At 41.8% G+C, this 25485-nt stretch overlaps 1 protein-coding gene across 1 annotated transcript in view; it reads right to left on the bottom strand.

The window, feature by feature from the left end:
* The window catches only part of RAPGEF5 (Rap guanine nucleotide exchange factor 5), a 221336-nt gene that overhangs the window by 90389 nt on the left and 105462 nt on the right, over positions 1-25485 (bottom strand). The window contains exon 10 of the mRNA XM_084858588.1: positions 5-123. Coding sequence (XP_084714714.1) covers positions 5-123 — 119 coding nt within the window. The remainder of the gene's footprint in view (positions 1-4; positions 124-25485) is intronic.

The following is a 25485-nucleotide window of genomic DNA, read 5'->3' as shown; positions in this document are numbered from 1 at the left end:
TTACCTCCAATCACTCTCGGCACTCCCTGATGTGGGGGCTGGGCTATGTGACGACACTTTCCTAAGCACCAGCACATCTTGGTCCAGTTCCTTCAGTTGAATAGTAGTCACTTCATCATCCAGCTTTAATTTGGAGAGGAGGACAAACAACAAAGAAAAGAGAAAAATGAGTAAAACCTCCAGGGACTGAGGAAAGGAAGGGGTGGGAGAAAGCCTTGATTAGAGCTACATTTTCTCTCTATCAATGGTGCCATACGCAGCAGCCGCTGCCCTTGATTTACATTCTGAAAATTCACAATGCACCAGGATTTGAGCAGATCTCTCCTTTCCCAGGGGCACAGAGAGTGCATGAGCATGCTGTAACTACAAAAGATGATATTCAAACACATAAATGGGGGGGGGGGACTTAATAGTAGAAAGAAGGGTTGTATTGTTATTAACTGTAACTGCCTGATACATGTTAGGCTTTGCTGTTGCTGATCTGTTTATTTAGCTAGTGACTAAACGCACCACATTAAAACTGCCAAGCAAATTACAACCATCATCGAGCACTTTACCACATTTCAACAGAGCACACCTGCTACACAAACAAAACATACCATCCTATAAAGCTGTTTACATTCTTGGGGGCAGACAATGAAACAGTGAAGTCAGGGAAAAGTGTGATATTGCTTCTTGCACTTAAAGCTCATATCATCTACAATTAGCAATTGAAAACAAAACCTACTAAGTTTTGGGACAAAATATACAAAAAGATACCCCTCGCAAAGCTGATGCTTGGACTACCACAGCTTTATCTGCTGAGGGTTTTTTTCCCATCCCAGGTCCTCTGAACTGGAAGGAACTGAATATGACTATTCCTGCACATATAGGTTATAGTAGCCATCTCGGAGGGGTGACTACGCAATGCAAAGGTTATTGACTGAACAATCTCCACTAAAACATATTGACTGATGAAGAGCTCTCATTAGTTCCTTCACAGAGCCTCCTAGAAGAACCCCAGTGGGGCAAGAGGCTTGGCAAAACCCATATAGTCTAATGTTATTTTAATTAAGTCAAATACTTAACACTAATTTGGATTACAATTGTACTGGTTAATATGCAAGGTATTTGTTTGTATACACTGAAATTATACAAACAATGGATAGTATCAAACTGGTATTATAGAATTAAACTGGCCTTAAACATCAAAAAATTATGTTAGATGTGAACAGCAGTACAAAGCAGTAACTTGACAGTTAACCCTTTTCTTTTCCATTATATCTTAATGGAATGAAGGAATTCAGAAACGAATTAGCAAGAACTACGCTCTGTTAGACACCAGAAGAACCAAAGGTATTGTCTTGCCCCAAGGAGCTTTCAAAATCTCTCTCTCCCCCCCCCGTCCCTCTCCCTCTCTCTCTCACACACACACACACACACACACAGAGCACGCAATTATTAATTTTTTGCCATGTCAGACATACAAGTACCGAGCCAATTAACAGAGGATATTTGTTGAAAATTTCCCTGGGGACATTTAGCGAGACATCATGTTGCAGGAATACTGATGCACAATTGTAATCTTCCATTTCACGGTATATGCTTTTGTTGCCTACGATTTACAGCACAGTCATAAAATAATGAGATAAACACAGGCTATAACCTAAAATTATTCCGTTAAAATAAGTTTCTGCACACAGCTTTCTCAATTTGTTTTTTTTAAGTATACACACACTTATAGGCACTAAATTAACTTGCCAAAATATGATTTGCTATTATTCCTCTCAGATTCAAGCTACTGAACTGCCAATTAAAAAATTGTGTCAATAATGAGAATCACTTCTTAACATAATGATTAAAAATACTTAATTTTTCCCTATTGGAACTTATTTCTGTACAACTCCATAAAAATCATGTAGAAAGTAAGGAATATTTACTGGGATCCAAAGCACCACATAGACTTAAGCTCCCCACATCCAGTGACAGCTCCCTCCCTCACTCACATACACAAACACACACACACACACCACCCTTCAGGAGACATGTTGGGCTGATGCCAGAAGGAAAACAATGGTCACTCCCCACCTAAGTCTCCCATCCCCTGTGCACACAGAAGTGCTTTGTATACTGAATCCTAGTTTTCTGCATGTAAGTCACCAAAACACAGTGGGCATGATCCAGACAAAGTTCCCATTCATGTCCAGTGAAAATCAAGAACGTATTTAAATCATGTTCATTGTACTTAGAAGTGCTGAACTTTGGCTAGATCATGTCTAATATAAATATTTATATCCCTAAGTTAACCAAATAACTAGGGGAAGAATCCTATGGACTCTAGACATTGTCTGAGGGGCCATAGGATAGTGGAGATTCCCCCCTCTGAGGTCAGAGATAGTGCTCTGACTTTGGAAGGGGGAGTCATAGATCCTCCCCCTGCCCCCGCATGGAAAGGTCTACGTCAGCTGGCCTCCAAGAAGGCATTCTGCTGGGCAGGGAGGGAAGGAGACCGGAGAGGCCACGGCTGTGTTTCCACCAGTGATTTACTTCAGCGTGGCTGTGCGGTGAGGTCTCTGTGTTTCCATGACGTCGTGGCCATTCAGCACCAGCTCCGGATTTTATCGCTGTACAACCACTTCTTCTGAGACTGCTTATAGTCTGACTTTTCCAGCTTACCACAGCTCCATTACTTACCTGTTCCCACAATCGCACTGGGTCCAGTATCATAGTCTTGCCCATGGTGCATGTAGCCCAGCCTTTGTGGGTGTGTCGCTCTGACCTCAGTGACCCAACCCTTTCCCTCCCTGTTTTCCAGACGTTTCATCGCCATTTTGGAGCAGGATGCCAAGGGACCAACTTTTAAAACATCATTGAAAATAAGCACTAGAACACAGCCCATGACTCCAGTCAAGGGGTGTTTTCTCCCATTGTGCTGAACAAAGTTTGCCCTCTCAATGACCACAGAAATAAAGAGAAGCCCCGCAATTGACATGGCACATATCAAAGCCCAATTCCTTAAATGTGATTAAGCGTGATCTCGAGGCTTTGGTCCATTGCCTTAGGATGTAACTCATTCACAGCTTCCACATAGAGATCCTATGCATTAAAATGGCGGCTGGTTTCAGTCTCTTTCCCACAACAAACCCATTAGTGACTCCTCAGTAGTAACTCCCATTGCAGTGGATGGGGCTGAGATTCCCCCTCAATTGAAATGGCACACATTAAAGCCCAATTCCTTAAATGTGTTTAAGCAACCAAGTGAGGCTCCTATGAATTACTTTAGGAAGAAAGTACTTTGCAGCTTCCTTATAGCTATCCTGCGGAGTACAATGGGGGCTGGATTCTGTCTTTGTCTTTACTACTCTCTTTCCCAGAACAAACCCATTAGTATCTCCTCAGAAGTAACTCCCATTGTGCTGAATGAGGCTTGCCTTTGAATGCCTACATCAGAACTTACAGAGATTCCCCCTCAATTGAAATGGCAGACTTTTAAGCCCAATTCCTTAAATGCGACTGAGATCTCAAGTAGTTGTCCATTGCCTTAGGATGTAACTCCTTCACAGCTTCCAAATAGAGATCCTGTATATTAAAATGGGGGCTGGTTTTGCTCTCTTTCCCACAACAAACCCTTACTGCCTTGTCAGAAGTAACTCCCATTGTGGTCATTGAGGTCCTCTGAGTTAAAATGGGGGCTAGTTTCCCTCTTTGTGTTCTCTCCCCCCCCCACTTTCCCAGCATAAGCATATGTGTGTCTACTTGGAAGTAACTCCTATTGTGCTCAATGAGGCTTGCTCCTGAAATGCAGGTGCATCTGGAGTTTCAGGGGAAAGGAGAAAGGGGGAAGAGGGGGAAAGCCTCTCTTCACAGCAAAGCTGATTCCTTTTCAAAAATCCCATACTCCTCCATTAGCTTCTCCTTCTATTGTCCTAGAAACACGGCTGAGGAGGTGGGAACATTGATGAGGTAATCAGACCCAACCCAGACTCCACTCAGACTCCACCCAACCATTAAGAAAATAATTCGATTAGAACTCAGTGGAAACAGCACAGAGCCCCAGGATACAGCGATGATAAGCCGAGACTTTAAAGACTGTGGAAACTGGAAAAGGAGAAGATGCGATTGGGGAAGAATCACAACAAATCCGACAGCATGGAAACACGCCCCAGGATACAAGCTATCTTGAGCTTCTTCCAGCCTCCTTCCTTCTGCCTCTAAAACACCATTGCCAGACTGGCAAAACAGCCCATCTAGTGAAAAATCCAGCAATCGGAGGATGGGGAGGTGAAGAACGCCTTCACCGCTCCTCCTGCCCTTCTGGGTGCAGTCCAGCAGGGCATTGGATACATGGAAACCTCCAGGTTCATAGGTTTCCATCTAGCAAGGGCACAACCCATAGGATTGCACCCTAGAACCCTTTACCGAGCAGGTTTAACTTGTGCAGGCCTCCTTTATCTAACTGGAGATACAAGTCAGTTATCTCATGAGTATTAAGTGTATTAAAGAAGAAACGATAGCAGAGAAAAATATCTACTTATTGAAAACATGTGACTTTCATCTATGTTACAAGAATCATGAAAATAGAATATACATGCTAATTTCCTTCGTAGCACATCACTTGACAGTTAAAACATTTCCTTTCCTATTATATCAAAGTATCACTCTCAGTGAAATGACGTGTGAGCTAGAAGGACAGTTTAAAAGAGAATCTGACCCTGCCAATTTAAGAACCAGCAAGAACAAGAGAAAATATAAAAACCTAATTCAAATGAACCACATTAACTAAATAAGGTACTCAAACTACACAAGCTGCTATATAAACTTTTTGAATCATGAACAGTGATTTGAAAATACAAAAGGGAGCTCTTTGTAATGCAAGGCATCAGAGCAAAATGCTCAGAAACATATAGGCTGTAAGCTGTATTCATTAACAAATGAAATACTTTTAGTATAAGGCCATATAAGGTAGGAAACTCTTGTTTTCACAGCTGCATTTGCTAAAACTGACGCAGCACAGCTAGATAGTGCTGATGCATCTAATGCTGATCTGCTTTTCTATCTTCCCACAATTCGATGCTGGTAGCAGGGCATGACCTTGAGCGATAAGGCAAAGAATATATTCAAGAAAAGCATGCGAGCAGGTTTTGAAGGTACCAATCACATATAAAAGCAAAGGGGAGCGATCACACACACTACAGTTTGGTTTGCACAATCAAAAATAGCCATGGTGGCTCCCTGTGAACTACAGCGCATGTCGGGTGCAATATGCATAATCAGTGCCTGGCCACGGATTATCATGTCATCCGAATCCAGGCAGCATAGCTTGTTGGATGGTGAAACAACCCTCAAATAACCCTACAACAGCCCATGAGTTATTTGAGGGTTGTTTAACCCTCCAAGAAGCCATGCCACCTGGGTTTGGACAAGACGATAAGCTGCAGCCAGGCAGTGATTTATGCAAATTGTGCCACGGCTCACAATAAGCCACTGTGATTTGTTTGACTGTGTGAAATGGTTCTATGATTCAATTTGCATGATTGCAGGGTCATTGACGAGCTATGGTAGGCTTGTTAACCACCCTGTGCGTGCTGGTTGCGTGTTGGCTGATTTGCATAATTACCCTTGCTGGGCGTGGCTTCTTGTGTTGTCTGAAGCCAGTGAAGGCGGCTTGTTGGGGTGGTTAACAAACCACCCAGAACCCATGGCCTGTTGTAGGGTTGTGGGGTGGTTTGTTAACCACCCCAACAAGCCACCCTTGCTGGCTTTGGACAACATGAGAAGCCACAGCAGTGGAGGCTTGATTTAGCTAATAAGCCATGCTGGGCTGTGGTGATCGTGCGAACCAGGTTTGTGTGCTGTATCCAATGATAGCCCTACTTAGAATAGACCCACTGGAATGAATTTATTATTACATTTATATCCTCCCTTTTTCCTCTTGTAAGGAGCCCAAAATGGTGTGCACAGTCCTCTTCCTCTCCATTTTATCATCACACCAAGCATGTAAGGTAGGTTAGTCAGAGTCAGTGACTGGCCCAAAGTCACCCAGTGAGCTTTGTGGTTGGGTGGGGACCTGCATCTCTCAAGTCCCAGTCCAACACACCACATTGGCTCTCACAGTGGGACTTAAGTCCAACACTAGATATAACCCATTCGATACGACCAGAAATGACAGTGATAATAAACATGACATCCAAACTGGTAAGTTTTCAAGCTATCTGCTTTTGATATTTGTGCAAGGAGGCAGAACAGTCCACAACACATCCTGTGATCTCTTCCGATTTTTTCTTCTGTACATTGGTACCTCGTTAAAAAGGTAAAAACCCTTTCCATGACTCAACAGGACAGAGAATTTGCACTGTCCCTGTTCTCAGCTACTGTCTCACCTCCTCTTCTTCATTACCTGAACATTTAGTTTTCATGCTGAATTTGAGAAATTATACCAAGGGATCCATTCACCCACGGGCAGATAATTTATTTTTCTTTGCAGAAGCTACATTCATCTATTTCATAATGCTCTCTTCATGTGTGCCCCACCTTTCCTTTGGCACACTACATCATATTTATTGGTACACATATAGGTGCATGGATACAACTGAACACATGTCAAGGGGGAAAACATGCTGAGGGAGGGGATCACACATATACAAGAAAAACATAAAGATTGATGTTGGGACAGTGGGTGACAAAAATGAAATTAAATGAGCTGTGGAAACAAGTATAGTTATCTGTGAAGTAAGCAGCAACTACCTAGCAAAAAGCCCAACACTGGAAAAGAGACACTAATGGAATAGAATTTATTATATTTTTAGCCTGGATATAAGTGGGCTTGATAGAATATCTGAATGAGAATGTTCTGCAAAAATGCATCCCATGTGGTCATGCTACAGATGGGTTTCTCTCATCATCAGCTATCAGGAGAGCCACTATGTCACGGTAAGAACTCATTTCCAGCATCCCTTACATATGAGATACCTAGCAATACACTTCATATCTGGATTACGTTACAGCAGCCTTTCCCAACCTGGTGCACTTGAGATATGAGATCATCCCCAGCCATCATGCCCGCAGAACAGACCACAACACTTCCCGTGTTCTCTTCCGGATTTTTTCATCTGTACATTGGTACCTCATTAAAAAAGGTAAAAACCCTTTCCATTAGCCATGGTGGCTGGGGATCTCAATGCTACCATATAGACAATTTACACAGAGAGTGACTAAGTTCACACAACATGACAACCCACACTCAAGGTTGAGTATGGGTTGAGTGTGGGTTGTCGTTGAACTTTGGGCCGTTGTGTGAACCCATCCATGCTAACAAACCATGGTTTGTTATCCACGAACAATCCACAGTTCACAATTCAATAACTAACCATGGGTTCTCTTCATGGGTTGTTTGTGGTTAATAAACTATGGTTTGTTAGTGCAGCGGGTTTCACACACCACAACGGCCCACAGTTCAACAACAACCCACAGTTCAACAACAACCCATACTCAGTATTGGGTATGGGTTGTCTTGTTGTGTGAACCCAGCCAGTGTCTAATCAAATAGTACTCCTATCATTAGCATGGTATAAATTAGCATCAGATGAAGTAGGCTCTAGCCTTAAAAAGTCACAATCAATTATATTAGTCTTTGAGATGGCACACAACTCTTGTCATTTTTGATGCAACAAAATATGCAGCTGATCTATAATTTGCCCTTTTAGAAAGCCTTCCATTTAGCCTTCTGAAGTAGAAATCTGTCTCATGAGGAAACTTGCCCAGATGCATACATAGGGATGGATCCAGATTTAGTCAGAGTAAACCCACTGAAAACAATGAGACCTGAGTTAGTCATGACTGGTCACATTGATTTCAACTGATCTACTCTTAAGTATAGGTCACACTGATTTCAATGGATCTATTCTAAATATGATTAAGCCTGGATCCAATGCATTTTTTTTAAACAACTACTATCCACACAGGTCTTGAAGTCACAGGTAAGCCTAGCTTGATCACTCTCAGACAGCCTTTGAAAGAAAAACATCTAGATACTTGCTCTGTTAATCTGTTGCAGCAAAAAACTACAGTCTTGCGCCTCCTTAATGTCTCTTAAACAGAAGGCTCCAGGAATCCACCTGCAGAGGGAGAGTCTCAGACAAGGGCCTTAGTGGTGTGCATTGGGGGGTGGGGGGCTGTTCACACAACATGCTAACTCACACTCAGTGGTTGAGCGTGGTTTGTTGTTGAACCATGGGTTGTTTGTTGAACCAAGGGTTAGTGTGTTGTCTGGACATTTTCTTCAGGGTGGCTTGTTAACCATGCAGAGTTGCTTGTAGACCATCATGAGCAGCCCAACAACAAGCCATGGGTTCTCTAGCTGACTTGTTTGAGAAAAATAAGCCACACTGCATGGTTAACAAGCCACCCTGTGGAACCTCCCTAGTGAGGTTCGCCTGGCACCTATACTGTATTCTTTCCGGCACCAGGTGAAGACCTTTTTATTTCCCCAGGCATTTTAGCTTTCTAGACTTTTAGCTTTGCTGTTTTAAATTTGGGTTTTAAATCCCTTCACTGCTGCTAGGTTTTATTCTGGTTGTATTGTTATACTGTGGTTTTAATGTTCTATATGTTTTATATTGTTTTATTGTGTGCTGTTTGGTTTTAATTTTTGTGAACCGCCTAGAGAACTTCAGGCTATTGGGCGGTATAGAAATGAAATAAATAAATAAAATGTCCTGGGTTCAGACAACACGCAAACCCACAATTCAACAAACAACCTACGGTTCAACAACCCACACTCAACTACTGAGTGTGGGTTAGCGTGTTGTGCAAACACAGAGAGAATGAACAAACTGAACAAAAACACAAGGCTAAACTACATGTGATGTGGGAGATTCATGACTGCATCTTACAACAACTTTTTTACCTGAAAGCAATTGCAGCAGGGGCCCAATTTGGATCAGGGCCATGGGGGAAGGGGGCTGACCCTTTCTCCCTGTGCTGATTACCCAGATGCAAATCCCCTCAGAGCAGCTCAGAGGCATGTGATTTGTATTTTGGGAACTGGCACAGTAGGAAACCAACCCCCTCCTCCAATGGCCCCAATCCAAATCACCCCACCACAGAAGCCTTTTTTCTAAGAAAAGATGTTGGGAAATCCAAACACATATCTCCTGCATCACATACAGTTTGGGCCAGAGTCAGAGAAAGCCAAATTTCTAGCTGGATTAGGAAGTGGGGGACCCATACTATTATTTTTATTATTGTTAGTTTGTTTGATTATTTATTTATTTCTATACTGCCCAATCGCCGAAGCTCTGTGGGCGGTTCACAAAAATTAAAACCAAAAAGCACACAGTAAAACAATATAAAATATAAAAAGACTTTTAGCTTTGCTGTTTTAAATCTGTATTTTAAATTTCTGCACTGCTGCTAGGTTTTATTGTGGTTGTGTTGTTATATTGTGGTTTTAATGTTCTATATATTTTAAATTGTTTTATTGTGTGCCGTTTGGTTTTAATTTTTGCGAACCGCCCAGAGAGCTTCGGCTATTGGGTGGTATAGAAATGAAATGAATGAATGAACGAATGAATGAATAAATAAAACATTAAAACTGCAATATAACAATACCACAATAAAACCAGAGTAAAACCTTACACTATCACCCACGTACTATTTAGAAAACTGTGCTAAGTACTCCCAAAGAAATGTATGGACGACTATCCAATTATGATCTTGTACAGCAAGCAGAAGTGGACTGATGATCTCTCAGAAGTGGATTCTCACATAAAGAACTACATAAAGCACATATTTCCAAAATGAAGCCAGTTAACTATAACATTCACTTCAGATGCATCCAAGAAAATAGACTCTAGCCTGCATGCTTTATTAGTCGTAAAACTGTCACATGACTCTATAAAGTAGCTCTGACTAGAAGCTAAGATAACCCAGCACACCGAGAATTAGGATCGGTGTAGTGGCAAGAGTGTTGGACTAGGAGCTGGGAGATCCGGGTTCTAGTCCCCACTCGGCCATGGAAGCTCACTGGGTGACTTTGGGCCAGTCACACACTCTCAGCCCAACCCACCTCACAGGGTTGTTGTTGTGAGGATAAAATGGAGAGGAGGAGGATAATGTAAGCTGCCTTGGGTTCCTTGCAAGAGGAAAAAAGGTGGGGTATAAATGCAATAAATAATAATAATAATAACAACTGGCAAGTGAAAACATGGGTTCACTGCATTTGTTGCTGTGGTACAATGGTGTGGGTGCAGTGTGAAGTAGACCATCTCCTTCACCACATGTCAAATGATATAGATCGATGGAACCCACATTATCATCACAATAATTTGATTGTGCAAATCACGCTTTAGTGTAATGAAAATTTTAAGCTTTGGCTTGTAAAACTAACTCTTTCCCAAGTCCATTAATGCTTAACTGCAGGATATATAAAACTATTCCTTCATGATAATCACACATCTGTACAGTAAAACGCCCTCATCCTACCTTAGCAAAACCCAGATATTATAACATATCATGATGTATCAAAATGATATCAAGACAAGAAAATCTTGTTATCTTAAATGAAAATTGCTGTGTTGCCAGGTTTTTTTTTTAAAAAAACTCCACAAGATCAAATAAGATAATTCACGCATCAAGCACTTTCCCAAAACTGCTTATGTTATCATCTAGGTGGTTATTTTATAATAAAGACACCATTAGTAAAATCCTTCTCAATGGAACCAAGGACAGAGGCGATATCCTAAATCAGCCTTCCCCAACCTGGTGCCCTCCAGAAGTTTTGGACTACAATTCCCATGCTCCCTGATCATTGGCTATGTTGAGTGGGCCTGATGTTAATTGTGGTCCAGACATCTGGAAGGCACCAAATTGGGGAAAGCTGTTCTATACTAATACAAAAACTACACTTCTACAAGCTTTTATTCAAGAAAAAGCAACGTCCAACTGTAACTCCACTTTTCCCCACTAACTGTTTTTGTGGAATAAGTATAGGATCCAGGTCGATAAATAAAGTAAAGTGGATGAGGAAAATGCCACGGGGGGCACATTAATCCATAAACCCACATTGCCTCTATCCCATAGTTTCCATTTTCCCTAACCAGCGAAGTGAAGTTCTCTGAGAACCTTTCTACATGTGACTTTTATTGCACATTCCTGCTTGCTCACTCACAGTAGTTTGTGGGTCCTTTATACAATACCGTCATCCTCCAGGGCCTCTCCCATGCTTTGCAACTATTATCATGTTTTTTTATTTCTTCTTAATGGGGAAAGTCTGGCATATCCTGAATGGCGCCATTAAACTCAATGTGTAAGTGCATAATTCCACTATACCACAGCACCATCTAGTGGCTGTATAATGAAATATATAGAAAGGCAGAAAAAGAACTCCTCCCGAAAAAAAGCATGTGTAAAAGAGGCAAGCTTAATCCCGCAAAGAATCTGTAAACAGTAGCCCCAGAAAAGGTGAGGGATAAAAGCCTCATATAGAAATGCCCTATGAAACTGATCTAAAAATCAGGAAGTCCCTGATTTGAATCTTGGCTCTGCCACTAACTCATTAAGGTATACTTAGGCAAGCCACTCTCTCTCAACCCCATTCCCCCTCACCACACCATCTTCAATATAGGAATTAATAATGCTGACTTACCTTCCAGCAAGCGTGGGGATCCTGTGGCTCCATATATCATTGGACTTCACCTCCCATCAGCCCCAGTTGGCACAGTCAATGGTCACAGATGACAGGAGTTGGAGTCCCCCAGCATATGAAGGACCAGAGCTTCCCCACCCCTGCTTTACAGGGTTGTTGTAACAATTGCAAGACAATATGTGTGAATCACTTTGAACATTTGGAAGCACTATACAAAGTTTTGGGTATCAATAGCAGGAGGGTACTACCCAGAGCTTTTCTGCTCAAGGTGACAGACAGTGGGCAATTAGAGTACCTCAGCCTTGAGCCTTTGGTTGAATGATTCTGTACGCCTTTAAACTTTCCGTTTCTTCATGCTGGCTAGCTGCACAAAGGTTGTGGGCTGGTCAAAGGCAAGTTAGAGCCAAACCACATGCTACTGGGGAGATTTCTGAGTCTAAATATTCCAACACATTTATTTTGATTTAGGAACAATTGTATGTGGGAGACTGACTGAATCACACCAGATGTTCTGATGAAGGGGGTTCTCAACCTTTATCCCTACACCACTATCCCAAATTACATTGCCTCCAACCCACTGGGTTAACAATTACAGGCAGAGGTGCCTCGGGGTAGCAGCAATTAAAAAAAAAAACACTGGGAAATGGTCCAAGAGAAAGGTTTAAACACACCTTCTCCCAGCACTGCTACTCCAATCCAATTCATTGTTGTTCTTCAGTCGTTACGTTGTGTCCGACTCTTCGTGACCCCATGGACCATAGCACGCCAGGCCTTCCTGTCCTGCACTCTCTCCCAGAGCGTGCTCAAGTCCATATTCATTGTATCGGTGATGCTATCTAGCCAACTCATCCTCTGCCGTCCTCTTCTCCTTTTGCCTTCAATCTTTCCCAGCATCAGGGTCTTTTCCAGAGAGTTTTCTCTTCGCATAGGTGGCCAAAATATTTCAGCTTCAGCTTCAGTATCTGTCCTTCCAATGGGCACTCAGGGTTGATCTCCTTTAGGATGGACTGATTTGACCTCCTTGCAGTCCAGGGGACTCGTAAGAGTCTTCTCCAGCACCACAGTTCGAAAACATCAATTCTTCGGCACTCAGCCTTCCTTATAGTCCAGCTCTCACAGCCATACGTTGCTACTGGGAAAACCATAGCTTTGATTAGACGGACCTTTGTCGGCAAGGTGATGTCTCTGCTTCTTACTATGCTGTCTAGGTTGGCCATAGCTTTCCTCCCAAGGAGCAAGTGACTTTTAATTTCAGGGCTGCAGTCACCGTCTGCGGTGATCTTGGAGCCCAAGAAAATAAAATCTGTCACTGCTTCCATTTCTTCCCCTTCTATAGGCCAGGAAGTGATGGGGCCAGATGCCATGATCTGAGTTTTTTTAATGTTGAGTTTCAAACCAGCTTTTGCACTCTCCTCTTTCACCCTCAACAAGAGGCTCTTTAGATCCTCTTCACTTTCTGCCATTAGGGTGGTATCATCCGCGTATCTGAGGTTGTTGATAATTCTCCTGACAATCTTAATTCCGACCTGTGATTCATCCAACCCGGCATTTCTCATGGTGTACTCTGCATATAAGTTAAATGAGCAGGGCAACAATATGCAGCCTTGTCGTACTCCTTTCCCAATTTTGAACCAATCGGTTGTTCCATGTCCAGTTCTTACTGTTACTTCTTGACCCTCATACAGGTTTCTCAGGAGACAGGTAAGGTGGTCTGGTACTCCCATTACTTTAAGAATTTGCCAGAGTTTGTCGTGATCCACACAATCAAAGGCTTTAGCGTAGTCAATGAAGCAGAAATAGACATTTTTCTGGAATTCTCTTGCTTTCTCCATGATCCAGCGAATGTTGGCAATTTGATCTCTAGTTCCTCTGCCTCTTCGAAACCCAGCTTGTACTTCCGGTAGTTCTCGGTTCGCATACTGCTGAAGCCTAGCTTGTAGGATTTTGAGCATCACCTTGCTGGCATGTGATATGACTGCAATTGTGCGGTAGTTTGAACACTCTTTGGCGTTGCTGTTCTTTGGAACTGGAACGTAAACTGAGCTTTTCCAGTCTTGTGGCCACTGCTGAGTGTTCCAAATTGGTTGGCATATTGAGTGCAGCACTTCAACAGCATCATCTTTTAGGATTTTAAATAGCTCAGCTGGAATACTGTCATCTCCAAAAGCTTTGTTGTTAGTAATGCTTTCCAAGGCCCATTTGACTTCACTCTCGAGGATGTCCAGCTCAAGTTCAGTGACCGCACTATCATGACTATCAGGGACATTCAGATCTTTCCTGTATCATTCTTTTGTGTATTCTTTCCACCTCTTCTTAATCTCATCTGCTTCTGTTAGGTCCCTGCCTTCTTTGTCCTTTATCATGCTCGTCTTTGCACAATACATTCCCTTGAGATCTCCGATGTTCTTGAAGAGAACTCTAGTCTTTCCCATTCTGTTGCTTTCCTCGATTTCTTTGCATTGTTCATTTAAGAAGGCCTTCTTATCTCTCCTTGCTATTCTCTGGAACTCTGCATTCAGTTGGATATATCTTCCCCTTTCTCCCTTGCTTTTCGCTTCCCTTCTTTCCTCAGCTACTTGTAAAGCCTCCTCAGACAGCCACTTGGCTTTCTTGCATTTCATTTTCTTTGGGATGGATGGAGTTGCTGCCTCCTGAACAATGTTACGGGCCTCCATCCATAGTTCCTCAGGCACTCTGTCTATCGGGTCTAATCCCTTAAATCTATTCCTCACCTCCACTGTATATTCATAAGGGATATGATTTAGGTCATACCAGAATGGTTTAGTGGTTTTCCCTACGTTCTTCCATTTAAGCCGAAATTTTGCAACAAGCAGCTCATGATCTGAGCCACAGTCAGCTCCAGGTCTTGTTTTTACTGACTGTATAGAGCTTCTCCATCTTTGGCTGCAAAGGACATAATCAATCTGATTTTGATATTGACCATCTGGTGATGTCCATGTGTAGAGTTGCCTCTTGTGCTGTTGGAAAAGAGTGTTTGCTATGATCAGCGTGTTCTCTTGGCAGAACTCTATTAGCCTTTGTCCTGCTTCATTTTGTTCACCTGTTATCCCGGTGATTTCTTGACTTCCTACTTTAGCATTCCAATCCCCTATGATGAAAAGGACATCCTTTTTGGGTTTTAGTTCTAGAAGGTGTTGTAGGTCTTCATAGAACCGATCTACCTCAGCTTCTTCGGACTCAGTGGTTGGGGCATAGACTTGAATTACTGTGATGTTGAATGGTTTGCCTTGGATTTGTACCGAGATCATTCTATCGTTTTTGAGATTGTACCCCAGTACTGCTTTTCCCACCCTTTTATTGGCTATGAGTGCTACTCCATTTCTTCTAAGGGATTCTTGCCCACAGTAGTAGATATGATGGTCACCTGAATTAAATTTGCCCATGCCTGTCCATTTTAGTTTGCTGATTCCCAAGATGTCGATGTTCAATCTTGCCATCTCATGTTTGACCACCTCCGGCTTACCTTGATTCATTGATCTGACATTCCAGGTTCCTAAACAATATTGTTCTTTACAGCATCGGACTTTCTTTTCACCACCAGACACATCCACAGCTGAGTGTCCTTTCGGCTTTGGCCCAGCCGCTTCACTCTTTCTGGTGCTATTTGGAATTACCCTCTGCTCTTCCCCAGTAGTATATTAGACAGCTTCTGACCTGAGGGACTCCTCTTCCGGCGTCATATCTTTTAGCCTTGTGATACGTTCCATGGTGTTTTCTTGGCAAGAATACTGGAGTGGGTTGCCATTTCCTTCTCCAGTAAACCACATTTTGTCAGAACTCTCCACCATGACCTGTCTGTCTTGGGTGGCCCTGCATGGCATAGCTTATGGCTTCACTGAGTTACGCAAGCCCCTTCGCCACAACAAGGCAGTTATCCACGAAGGGGTGGAGAGCCTTTAACCATTGTCTAAATTGCCTGAAACACTTTCTTCCCTGGACTGTCTTTGAATTCTTGGCTAAATCGTGTATCTTCATCTTTGATTATCCAGAATCCTTTCTTGCCTGGACTTATGACTCTTGGATCCTTGTCTGCCTTGAAACACATAAAGTTGAGATCCTGATGTAGAATCTATTGGTGGACTTTATCTTTGACTGTGTGTGAATTCTAGCCTTGGAACTTACTCTTGAACAAAGTCTTAACTGCCTGAAGTACTTTCTTGCCTGGACTTATTGTGAATCTTGGAAACTTGTCTGTTTGAACCTGTACAAGACTGTCTTGTAATGCACTGTTAGACTTTGGACCCCAACAGCAATTCTGCTTGACTTTGAGCCTTGGGACTATCTCTTGAACTAAGCAATGCAGTCTGTGTGAACCCAGTACTGTGAGATCATGATCTGAACTATCTTGATGGACTTTGGACTTTAACTTTGTTACTGTGTGAAATTTAGACTTGGGACTATCTCTTGAACTAAGCAATGAGCCAATAGTCAATCTCCTAGGCTATGTATGTATGTATGTATGTATTTATTTATTTATTTGATTTATTAGCTGCCCATCTGGCCATCTACCTGGCGACTCTAGGCGGCATACAGTAGAAATAACACCATGAAATACAACAAATGTACATATCTGATTTATTCGGGATTGTAATCATGAAGCTTTTGCCATGAGATCTTAGAAGCTGGTCTGTATAACCTGATCTACTACAATAAAAAGGCTCACTGATTTGGGTGTCCTATTCAGCTTGCCAGAGTGGGTGAAGGAAAGACAAGCCTGATACATAAGGAAATTACTCCAGTCACTTGATCATTTTGGCTACCTTTTCCTACACATTTTCCAGCTCTACAGTATTCTTTCTGAGGTGTGGTAACCAGAACTGTTCACAGCATTCCCAAGTATGGCTGCACATAGGTTTAAGGCATTATTATATTAGTAGCTTTATTTGTTTTGTCTCACCTAATTATCTCTAATATACATGGAATTTGCCTTTTTCACAGCATCTACACACTGGATTGATGATTTCACTGAGTTCTCTACCACGACCCCTTTTTCCTAGTATTTCCACTTCCCTAGTATTTGAATGGTAATATTCTTTGCTGAGATTTTTTTTCACTTCCAGGACAGCGTGTCAACTGCAACACTACTGCGGCGTGCAGTGTGGTAGTGCAAATATCATGGGCACTTATCAGATAGTTCCTGTGACATTGCTAGTGATAAGTAACATAACTATCCGGGACTGCATCATTTAACTATTTGGAAGTTTTAAATTATTTGGAGAACTCTGCCATACTACTCATGCAGTTCTTTAAGAAATACATCTGGAGTGATGATCAGCATTGCTATGCCTTCTACCAGCAGAAACACCCATCAGTTTGCGGGACTTGGAAACTTCTTGTAGAGCTGGAAAAAGTGCAGAAAATGGCAACCAAGATGATCAAGGGGCTGGAGCATCTCCCCTATAAGAGAAGGTTACAACAGCTGGGATGGTTTAGCTTGGAAAAGGGAGGGTAAGGGGAGACATGATAGAGGTCTACAAAATTATGCATGGGATGGAGAATGTGGAGAGGGAGACATTTTTCTCCCGCTCAAAAATACAAGAACCCGCGGTCATTCTATGAAGTTGATTGGTGGGAGATTCAAGACAGATAAAAGGAAGTTCTTCTTTACACAGCACATAGTTAAACTATGGAATTTGCTGCCACAGGATATAATGATGGCCACCAATTTGGATGGCTTTAAAAGGGAGTTGGATAAATTCCTGGAGGAAAATGCTATCAAGGCTACTAGTCTTGATGGCTATGGGCTACCTCCAGTACCAGAGGCAGTGAGCCTATGTACACCAGTTGCTGGGGAACATGGCTGGGAGGGTGCTGTTGCACTCATGCCCTGCTTGTGGGCTCCTGGTCGACAGCTGGTTGGTCAAGAATGCTGGACGAGATGGACCCTTGGTCTGATCCAGCATGGCTCTTCTTATGTTCTTCAGAGGTACAAGAATTTAAAAATCTTTCATTTGGGGGGCAGGGGGATTTCTATCAGGACTATGGTGGGGAAGAAAAGGGTTAAACCCTCCTAGCTGTGTTTTAAAAAAAACTATAGTGGTTTTAAAGGAGTGGACTCAGACACACCAAATGGGCACAGCTGGACAATTCTACCCCAAGTACCTCACCAAGGCTACTGCTATGTCTCCTGCAGCTCAAGTTCTTGTTGCATCGCTACAGGAAGAGAGGTTCAGGCTGTCAATAATTGAAAGACCATGTATCACCTACATGGTGCATACATCCTGAATAAGAAGCAAGGATTGACTACAAAAAAGAATTAGCACCCTCCTCTCATCACTGCGGCCTGATCCATCATTTCTTAATCCATAAAAAATGCTCACTCATGTCACTGCATGATTTGGCATAGCTATGAGGGCTCTGCATCCCTTTTGTATCTGTGCAGACACCAAGGAGGATAAAAAGCCATTTTTTCTCCTTTACAGGCTGAGTAAAGAAGCTTCTATTGCATGGCGATAAAAAAGTTATACATCTCTCTCTCTCTCTCTCTCTCTCTCTCACACACACACACACACACACACACAGCCAGTATTCACACTTATTGGAAAAAATCCAGTCACGTACCCTTGCCATTTTGAGGAACATCAGTTCTTTTAGAACACCATAGCAGCTCCACAAAACATACTGGATTCTCTATATTTTATTTATTTCTAAAATGTTTTATTTATTTACAATATTTCTATACTGCTCCATATTGAATAGATTTCAGAGCAGTGAATGTAAAAGACAAAAGAATAAAAAGATTAAAACACCATATTAAAATTATGCTTTTTAAGAAACAGAATGCCAATAGAAACCATGGCTGGTCAGTTAAGGAATGCCTCCTGGAATAGTGCTGTTTCAGGAGGCGCCAGAAACAATACAGCTTTTCAGGCCTTGACATTTGCGCAGATGGGGCATATAGATCTATTGATAAAATTTTCGGCCCCAGGAATTGTGCAAATGTCTTCGTAATTGTTATTATTATTTGTCGGTCTTTCACAGTTGCACAAGTGTGCATTTGCATCTGTCAAATATATATAACCCTGTCTTGTCAATGCCATTGTATGTTTCAGCTGTCAAAGGGAAGGAAGTGCGCTATGAAACATACAAGCAGATTGACAGAATGAAACTGCATATAGCTAATTTGACAGCCGTTGACAGTGACACATCAGGAAAGGGGGAGAAAATCTCCCACTTAGGAAGGTGATTCCCAGGATTTTCAATGTTGCCCTGCTTTCATTCCACCCTTCCTTGAGTCTCCAGCAAGTCCTTTTAAGAGAGGTACAGCCTCCCCCCGCTTTTTGAGGCCCCCATGTTGGGTTGTCGTGTTGTACGAACCCAGTCATAGGCTTGCTTTATTCCATTTTAAAATACACACAAACCACCCTTTTTTATCTGGTGTTTCTGCCTTCACATGTACAAGAAATTATGCCACACAATATTTATATATTACTTATGGGATATTTCAAGTACAAACCTTTATCAGTTATTCTCTGCTTGAGAGGATTTGGAATTTCTTGTGTAAGAAATGTTAAAGAGATTCATTCAATACTTCATTATATAGTTACACTAAATAAATCTAACTACAGTCTACCCACAAAAAGAATAAACTCTGCATCTGCTTGGCTACCGCCTGCTCTTGCCATTTCAGCAGGTTTGCTATCCCTGTTTTCCTATTTGACCACAAACTTGATACAGATCAAAAGAGCACTTTTTAAAATTGAGCCATTTATAACACAAGCCCCCCATGAAGAATTGTACTAGTTTATACAAAAATGTGGGGGTAGGGGAGGAGATAAGAAATTGCAATCATTGACGTCTCTGGCTTAGCAATTAGCATGGCAGCATTCAATAGCCATGTCTTGCATTAAATGCAGATACTGAACACAATTTACTAACAGCATTTCATACATATGCTTCACTGTAACAGATGGGAATTAAAAATTCTATCCATGTCAGTAGGGCTTGGCGCACAAGACATTCTGCTGAGATTATGTAATAATAATCTAGAATTTGTGGCACTTTTAAAATTGGACATGTTGTGCCTGTCATGCAATCATTTGAAAGAAAATGGGCAACATTGTGAAAATATCTGACAGATAACATAACAATGTAATACCATTTTACTTCTACTCACGCGACTTCTAATCATAACTGGGTTTAGTCCATGAAAAAACTAAAACAAACTTAAAACTAGGAAAACTGTTCTGACTTAAATAATTTAAATTGCTATATCTATATCGAACAGTTTTATATATAATTTGTAATTCTATCAGTTTAAATAGCCAAGTTCTCTCTCTCTCTCTCGGCATTGTTTTCATTATCATTATGCTGCACAGTGGTATATGACTTCAAAAAGAGAATAAGTTATCCCAACAAGGGCAATCTGAGCATTTATGTGAGTTATGGAATGACAAATGCATAGCTACCATGGTAACAACTAAGTCACATGGTAGCTGCCATGAAATGCAAAACATTCTAAGTAAACACTGATATTTTTTGTTTTGCCCTGAGATCTCAGAGGATTTTCTTTTGCTGAACAATGAAAAACACACACTCTAGTAATATCTGCCTTATCCAGAGATTAATTCATCTCTTTAAAAGATGTATGTGAAAGGGCACTTTTCTCACTATTTTGAAAATTGAGAAAAACTTTTTAGAACAGTCTGTGGATAAGCATGTGTGGGTACAAATTATATGAAATAAAAAAATTAACTAATCTTACAGCTCTAGCATAGATCAGAAGGGAGTTCATATTTCTGAGTTTACCAAATATTTGTGTGCAAACACATAAGAGAAAACTATGCATGGTGCCCTTGCTATGCCTTTTACTTCCTTATTTGTCTTGCTTCTGTCCTGCTCTTCCTCTGAAGAACTCTGAGCTATTTGCATATGGTTCCCAGGTGGCCTCTACTAAGGAAGCTTAGACAGCCAGAGTGGTTTACTTTCAACAGAAGATCTATGCGACTAGCCTTCAGACTTCTCTGGGGACTCCAACATGGGGTCCATGTGCACCAGTGTGCCCACGGACACCGCTCTGGGCATCCACCATGCTCCCTGACCCTCCTGATTTCTTAAAGGTTTTTTTTAATTAAAAAAATTAACTGGGAGGCTGGCATACTGCACAGCGAAGGGCTGCTCTAACTCCATTGCCATCTTGATTTGGGTTCAAAAGAGTGGTTTTGTATTTTGGAGCTCAGACCTCACCTCTGCCTTGTACTTAGGTTCTTGGGCAAGTTACTTTTCTTTTAGTTTCACTAGTTTGTGTTCTAGAAAATGTTTTGTGACCAGCCATGCCCATCATGGCAGCCATTTTATGAATGGGCAACTCCCCCCTCCCCATAGCAGCTATTTTGTGAGAGCACCCATTATACTCTCTCAAGATTTCAGATGTGCCCTCTGACCTAAAGAGGTTGGGGACTCCACTGTTTGCTTATTTCACATTTATTTATTTATTTCTATACCGCCCAATAGCCGAAGCTCTCTGGGCGGTTCACAAAAATTAAAACCAAACAACACACAATAAAGCAATTTAAAATATATAGAACATTAAAACCACAATATAACAATACAACCACAATAAAACCTAGCAGCAGTGCAAGAGTTTAAAATACAGATTTAAAACAGCAAAGATAAAAATTTAGAAAGCTAAAATGCTAAAAAGCCTGGGAAAATAAAAAGGTCTTCACCTGGCGCCAAAAGGAGTACAATGTAGGCGCCAGGCGAACCTCACTAGGGAGCTCATTCCAGAGCCGGGGTGCCACAGCAGAAAAAGCCCTCCTCCTAGTAGCCACCCGCCTCACTTCCTTTGGCAGGGGCTCACGGAGAAGGGCCGCTGATGATGATCTTAAGGTCCGGGCAGGCACATATGGGAGGAGGCGATCCTTCAGGTAACCTGGCCCCAAGCTGTTAAGGGCTTTGAATGTTAACACCAGCACTTTGAATTGGGCCCGGAAATGGACTGGCAGCCAGTGCAGCTGGAAAAGTACTGGCGTAATATGAGCTCGCAGGCCAGTCCCTGTTAACAATCTTGCTGCCCTATTTTGGACCAGCTGAAGTTATTTTATTTTAGTGAAGCCATACAAACTTAGGGTAGTATCCTGTTGCGCCCATGCACCTGTGGGACCACCACTTGCACAATGAGGCTTTTGTGCTTCTAAAAATAACCCCCAAAGTGACTGGAAACACTTTTTTTCAGAATGGGGCTGGTCAACAGAGTTTGCAGAAGGGAGCTCAATCCCAATTCAGAAATGAGGGTTTCTGCTCATTTTCAAAGTTATTTTTAGAAACACAAAAACCCTACTGCACAAGTGGTGGGTTCCACGAGAGTGACGGAACCAGCAGAGATGGAGCAGCCCCACTGGATACTGCCCAAATTGCCATATTAGTTTTAATTCTACAGACATTTCTGTAGACATTTCTACAGACATATTCTACACATGCATATGTTAACATGCTAAATATGGCAGTGATGAGCATTAATGATAACAATAGCATTTACAGAACCAACAGATAGTGGTACATCTCCTACATACCCAACTACTTAACAAACATACAGGTATTGGCCCCCATGCACAGTCCTGCTCTTATAGCTGGTTTTGAATTATGACAAATCAAGAAAAAGTGCACCTTACTTCTCCTTTATAACGTATGAAGTGGTGCTGCTAGATCTCACCAAAAGCTCAAGCTAACCTCCAGAGCTCCTAGATCTTATAAGCGGCAACATCCACAAGTGTCTGCCTCACATCTTCCAGAAACAGCAGGGAAAGCATAAATATGAGGTAACAAGTAAACCAGAAGGATTATCTAGAGAATGGATCTTTTAGGTTATTCTTCCTTTTCGTTTGGTGATTATCTTGAACTACAAATCCTCAGCCCAAGCATGAAAATCAAACTTGAAAAAAAAAATGTGCACTGCAAAGTGTTTGATTGAATTTATAAGGAAAAAGTTTTGAAAATTTAAATCTTAGCCTAACTCACTGTAATATATTTACCTAAATATAGTGGCATGCAACTGATGGGAACTTATTAAAGCAGAGTGAATGTATTCAGTTCCAACACTTTGAATACAGCTAGAAGAAACAAAATCCAGTGTTTTCTATCATATGTATGCCAAGGAAGTATGAGATCATGTGACACTGGCACTGATTTCCCATGATGAAGCCATTTTTCCTCTGGCTTTCATTTTTATAAAAGCCCTTGCTCATTTAACATTTGGTCCCTCTCCTAGACAATGCAATACAGCTGATGTACATTAGGCATATTGTCTATGGAAAGAAGAGGGGAGTTTGCAGTGGCAAGCACTTAACATGTACATGGTAAATTGGAAGCGAGCGGCTGTAAAAGGATTGGAACCATTAATTGTCATAAAAGCAGAAGTGACACATGCACTTTCCTGGCTCTGACTTTATCTAATCCTGAAGATGCTGGACTGGCATCAGCCCCAATTATTTCAATAGGGCAAATGCTTTCAACGTAGTTTCCAAGATTGACGTGCCTTTGTTCTATACTGTGTCACACAGGAAATAACTTAAACAGCCAAATGCATAAATTCCCGTAACTAGTCATAACTAACTTAAATCCCATCAATTTCAGTGAGACTAAAGAATGACTTAACCCAGTCTGGATCCAGCCTATTGTGTATATATGGCCACAGGTCATTTTTTAAAAACATGTGTCAGGGGAGAGAGAAGAATCAGTTATAATTCTTGGTGATCTTGGTAATCTAGGTTTTGCTACAGAGAGCTAAAAGGTAAGCTAAAATAACTCAATACATGGAACAAGAATGTCATCTTGAAAATACATTTTTCCCTTGTGAAAGTGATCTACATTCATTAGGATTCCAGAAACGCGTGTGAGTTTTAAAAGTAGACGGCTACTAGGCTGCTATTCCATACATTCTTAACTGGGAGTAAGCCCCATTTGTATTTATTATTACATTTATATCCCACCTTTTTTCCTCCATGGAACCCAAGGGATCTTGCCTGATTCACCTCCCCTCCATTTTGTCCTCACAACAACCCTGTGAGGTAAATCAGGCTGAGAGTCTGTGACTGGCCTGAAGTCACCCAGTGAACTTCATGGCTGACTGGGGACTAGAACCTGGATCTCCCAAGTCCCAGTCTAGCACTCTAACCACTACATCACACTAGATCTCAGTATGCCCTATTGAACTCAGTGGTATTTATTTCTGAGCAGACACAATAAAATTACACTGTAAGTATCCTAGGGTGAGATAAGCTTGAGTTGGGCAAAACCAGCTTGTATCTTATATTATGAATATTTCACACATCAATGCAGAAACAAGCAGAGTCCACTGATACACACCTGCCTTCAGTACAAATAGGGCAGCAGGACTATGCTGCTTACTTTTTCTTTGCTGCTTCTAATTATGGATGGGGAACTTATATATCCCTAATGAAGGCCATGGAAGAGAAGCTTCCTCTGAAGATTCATCAAGGATACACTCTTCTACAAGGTATAGCTGGGGTGCAGACCCTCAGGCCTGTGGGCCGAATCCGGCCTGCGGGTCAAATCCAGCCTGTCTGGGGGCCAAATCTGGCCCTCCAGGGTTCTTCAGATGGCCACACCCCTTCTCCTGGCCCCAGACCTTTCCCCCAACCACTGATCATTTGGTGGCTTCCCAGCTTTTGTGCCCATTCTAAAAGATTGAAATGCCTCTCCAAAGGCTTAGTTACTGGTAGAAAGAACTTTAAGCTAAAATATGCTGGTATTCTTGTGTTTTTTGCTCCACCCCTTTTGCCTTTGGCCCTGTCCACCACTGGAATGTGGCCCCTGAGAGCTTCTCCAAAACTAAATTTGGCCCTTGGGCTCAAAGAGGTTCAACACCCCCAATGCACAGGGCTAGTTTATTTATTTAGACATTTTATACTGCTTTTCAGATGAACCTCACAAAGCTGTTTACCGAAAATGATTAATACTACAACAGTCTTGATAGGGTTGCACTCTCTATAGAGTCTGTTATAATGCCAATCTACCTAATCTCGCTCAGCTGAGTTCATAATACTGCGAAGCCCCCCAGGATAGCACTATGGAAGGAGATGGAATACAACCATTTTACTCCGCTTCCTGTGCAATATGCAAGAAAAACCAAGCATGATACTAATAAAAAGCCCCATATAAAAAAGATTTTTAATAGAACCTTTTTGATGTTTATTCTGACAGTACAATACCTTGCATTGGGAGTGCATAACATTAGAACATACTATACTAGTTATTAGAGCCTGTTTAGATCAGGAACACTTGTGTAAAAGCTTTTTATTTATAAAATAATGCTTCCCTGCTGAAGTTTATTACACAAGTCACCTGAATGGCAGTCAGTTCACAAATGTAAACATTTTTTCAAGTTGAAGCAGTTCGATGTCTAGCCAGACAATGGATCACACTAGACACGGGTAAGACTTCAGGATCAAAAAGCACTTTATTGCATGGCCAGCAAGACACTCTGTCAGCAAAGGGGCAGAGAGCCCCGAATGTTCAGTGCGGCAGGCTTTTATACAGTGAAATACGTCATATATAGGGAAGAACTCTAGCCATGCTCTAGTAGACACATTACTTGGAGGCATTCACACAGTTTGTTATCTGGAAAGGAGCTTAATGTTCCCTCCCTGGACAGTGTGGATGCTTACCAGCTGCTGATACTGAGTCGCTGCAATGCTTATCAGCATTCCCTGGGGAGGAACCTGTACTCCCTAGGAATTCTCAGAGAAGCTGCTGACAGGCTGTAATCTGCTTCTCACAGACTGTACTGCCAAAACAAGGTGGGCTAGCGTACAAACAAGGAGCAACTCTGGTTCACAATTAACACAAGCACCGGCACTCTTATAACTGCGTTGCCATTC

Source organism: Heloderma suspectum, chromosome 5, assembly GCF_057233095.1.
Source record: "Heloderma suspectum isolate Gila_16-S chromosome 5, 16-S_ref, whole genome shotgun sequence".
Taxonomy (NCBI): Eukaryota; Metazoa; Chordata; class Lepidosauria; order Squamata; family Helodermatidae; genus Heloderma; species Heloderma suspectum.
This window is presented reverse-complemented; position numbering and strand designations above follow the sequence as displayed.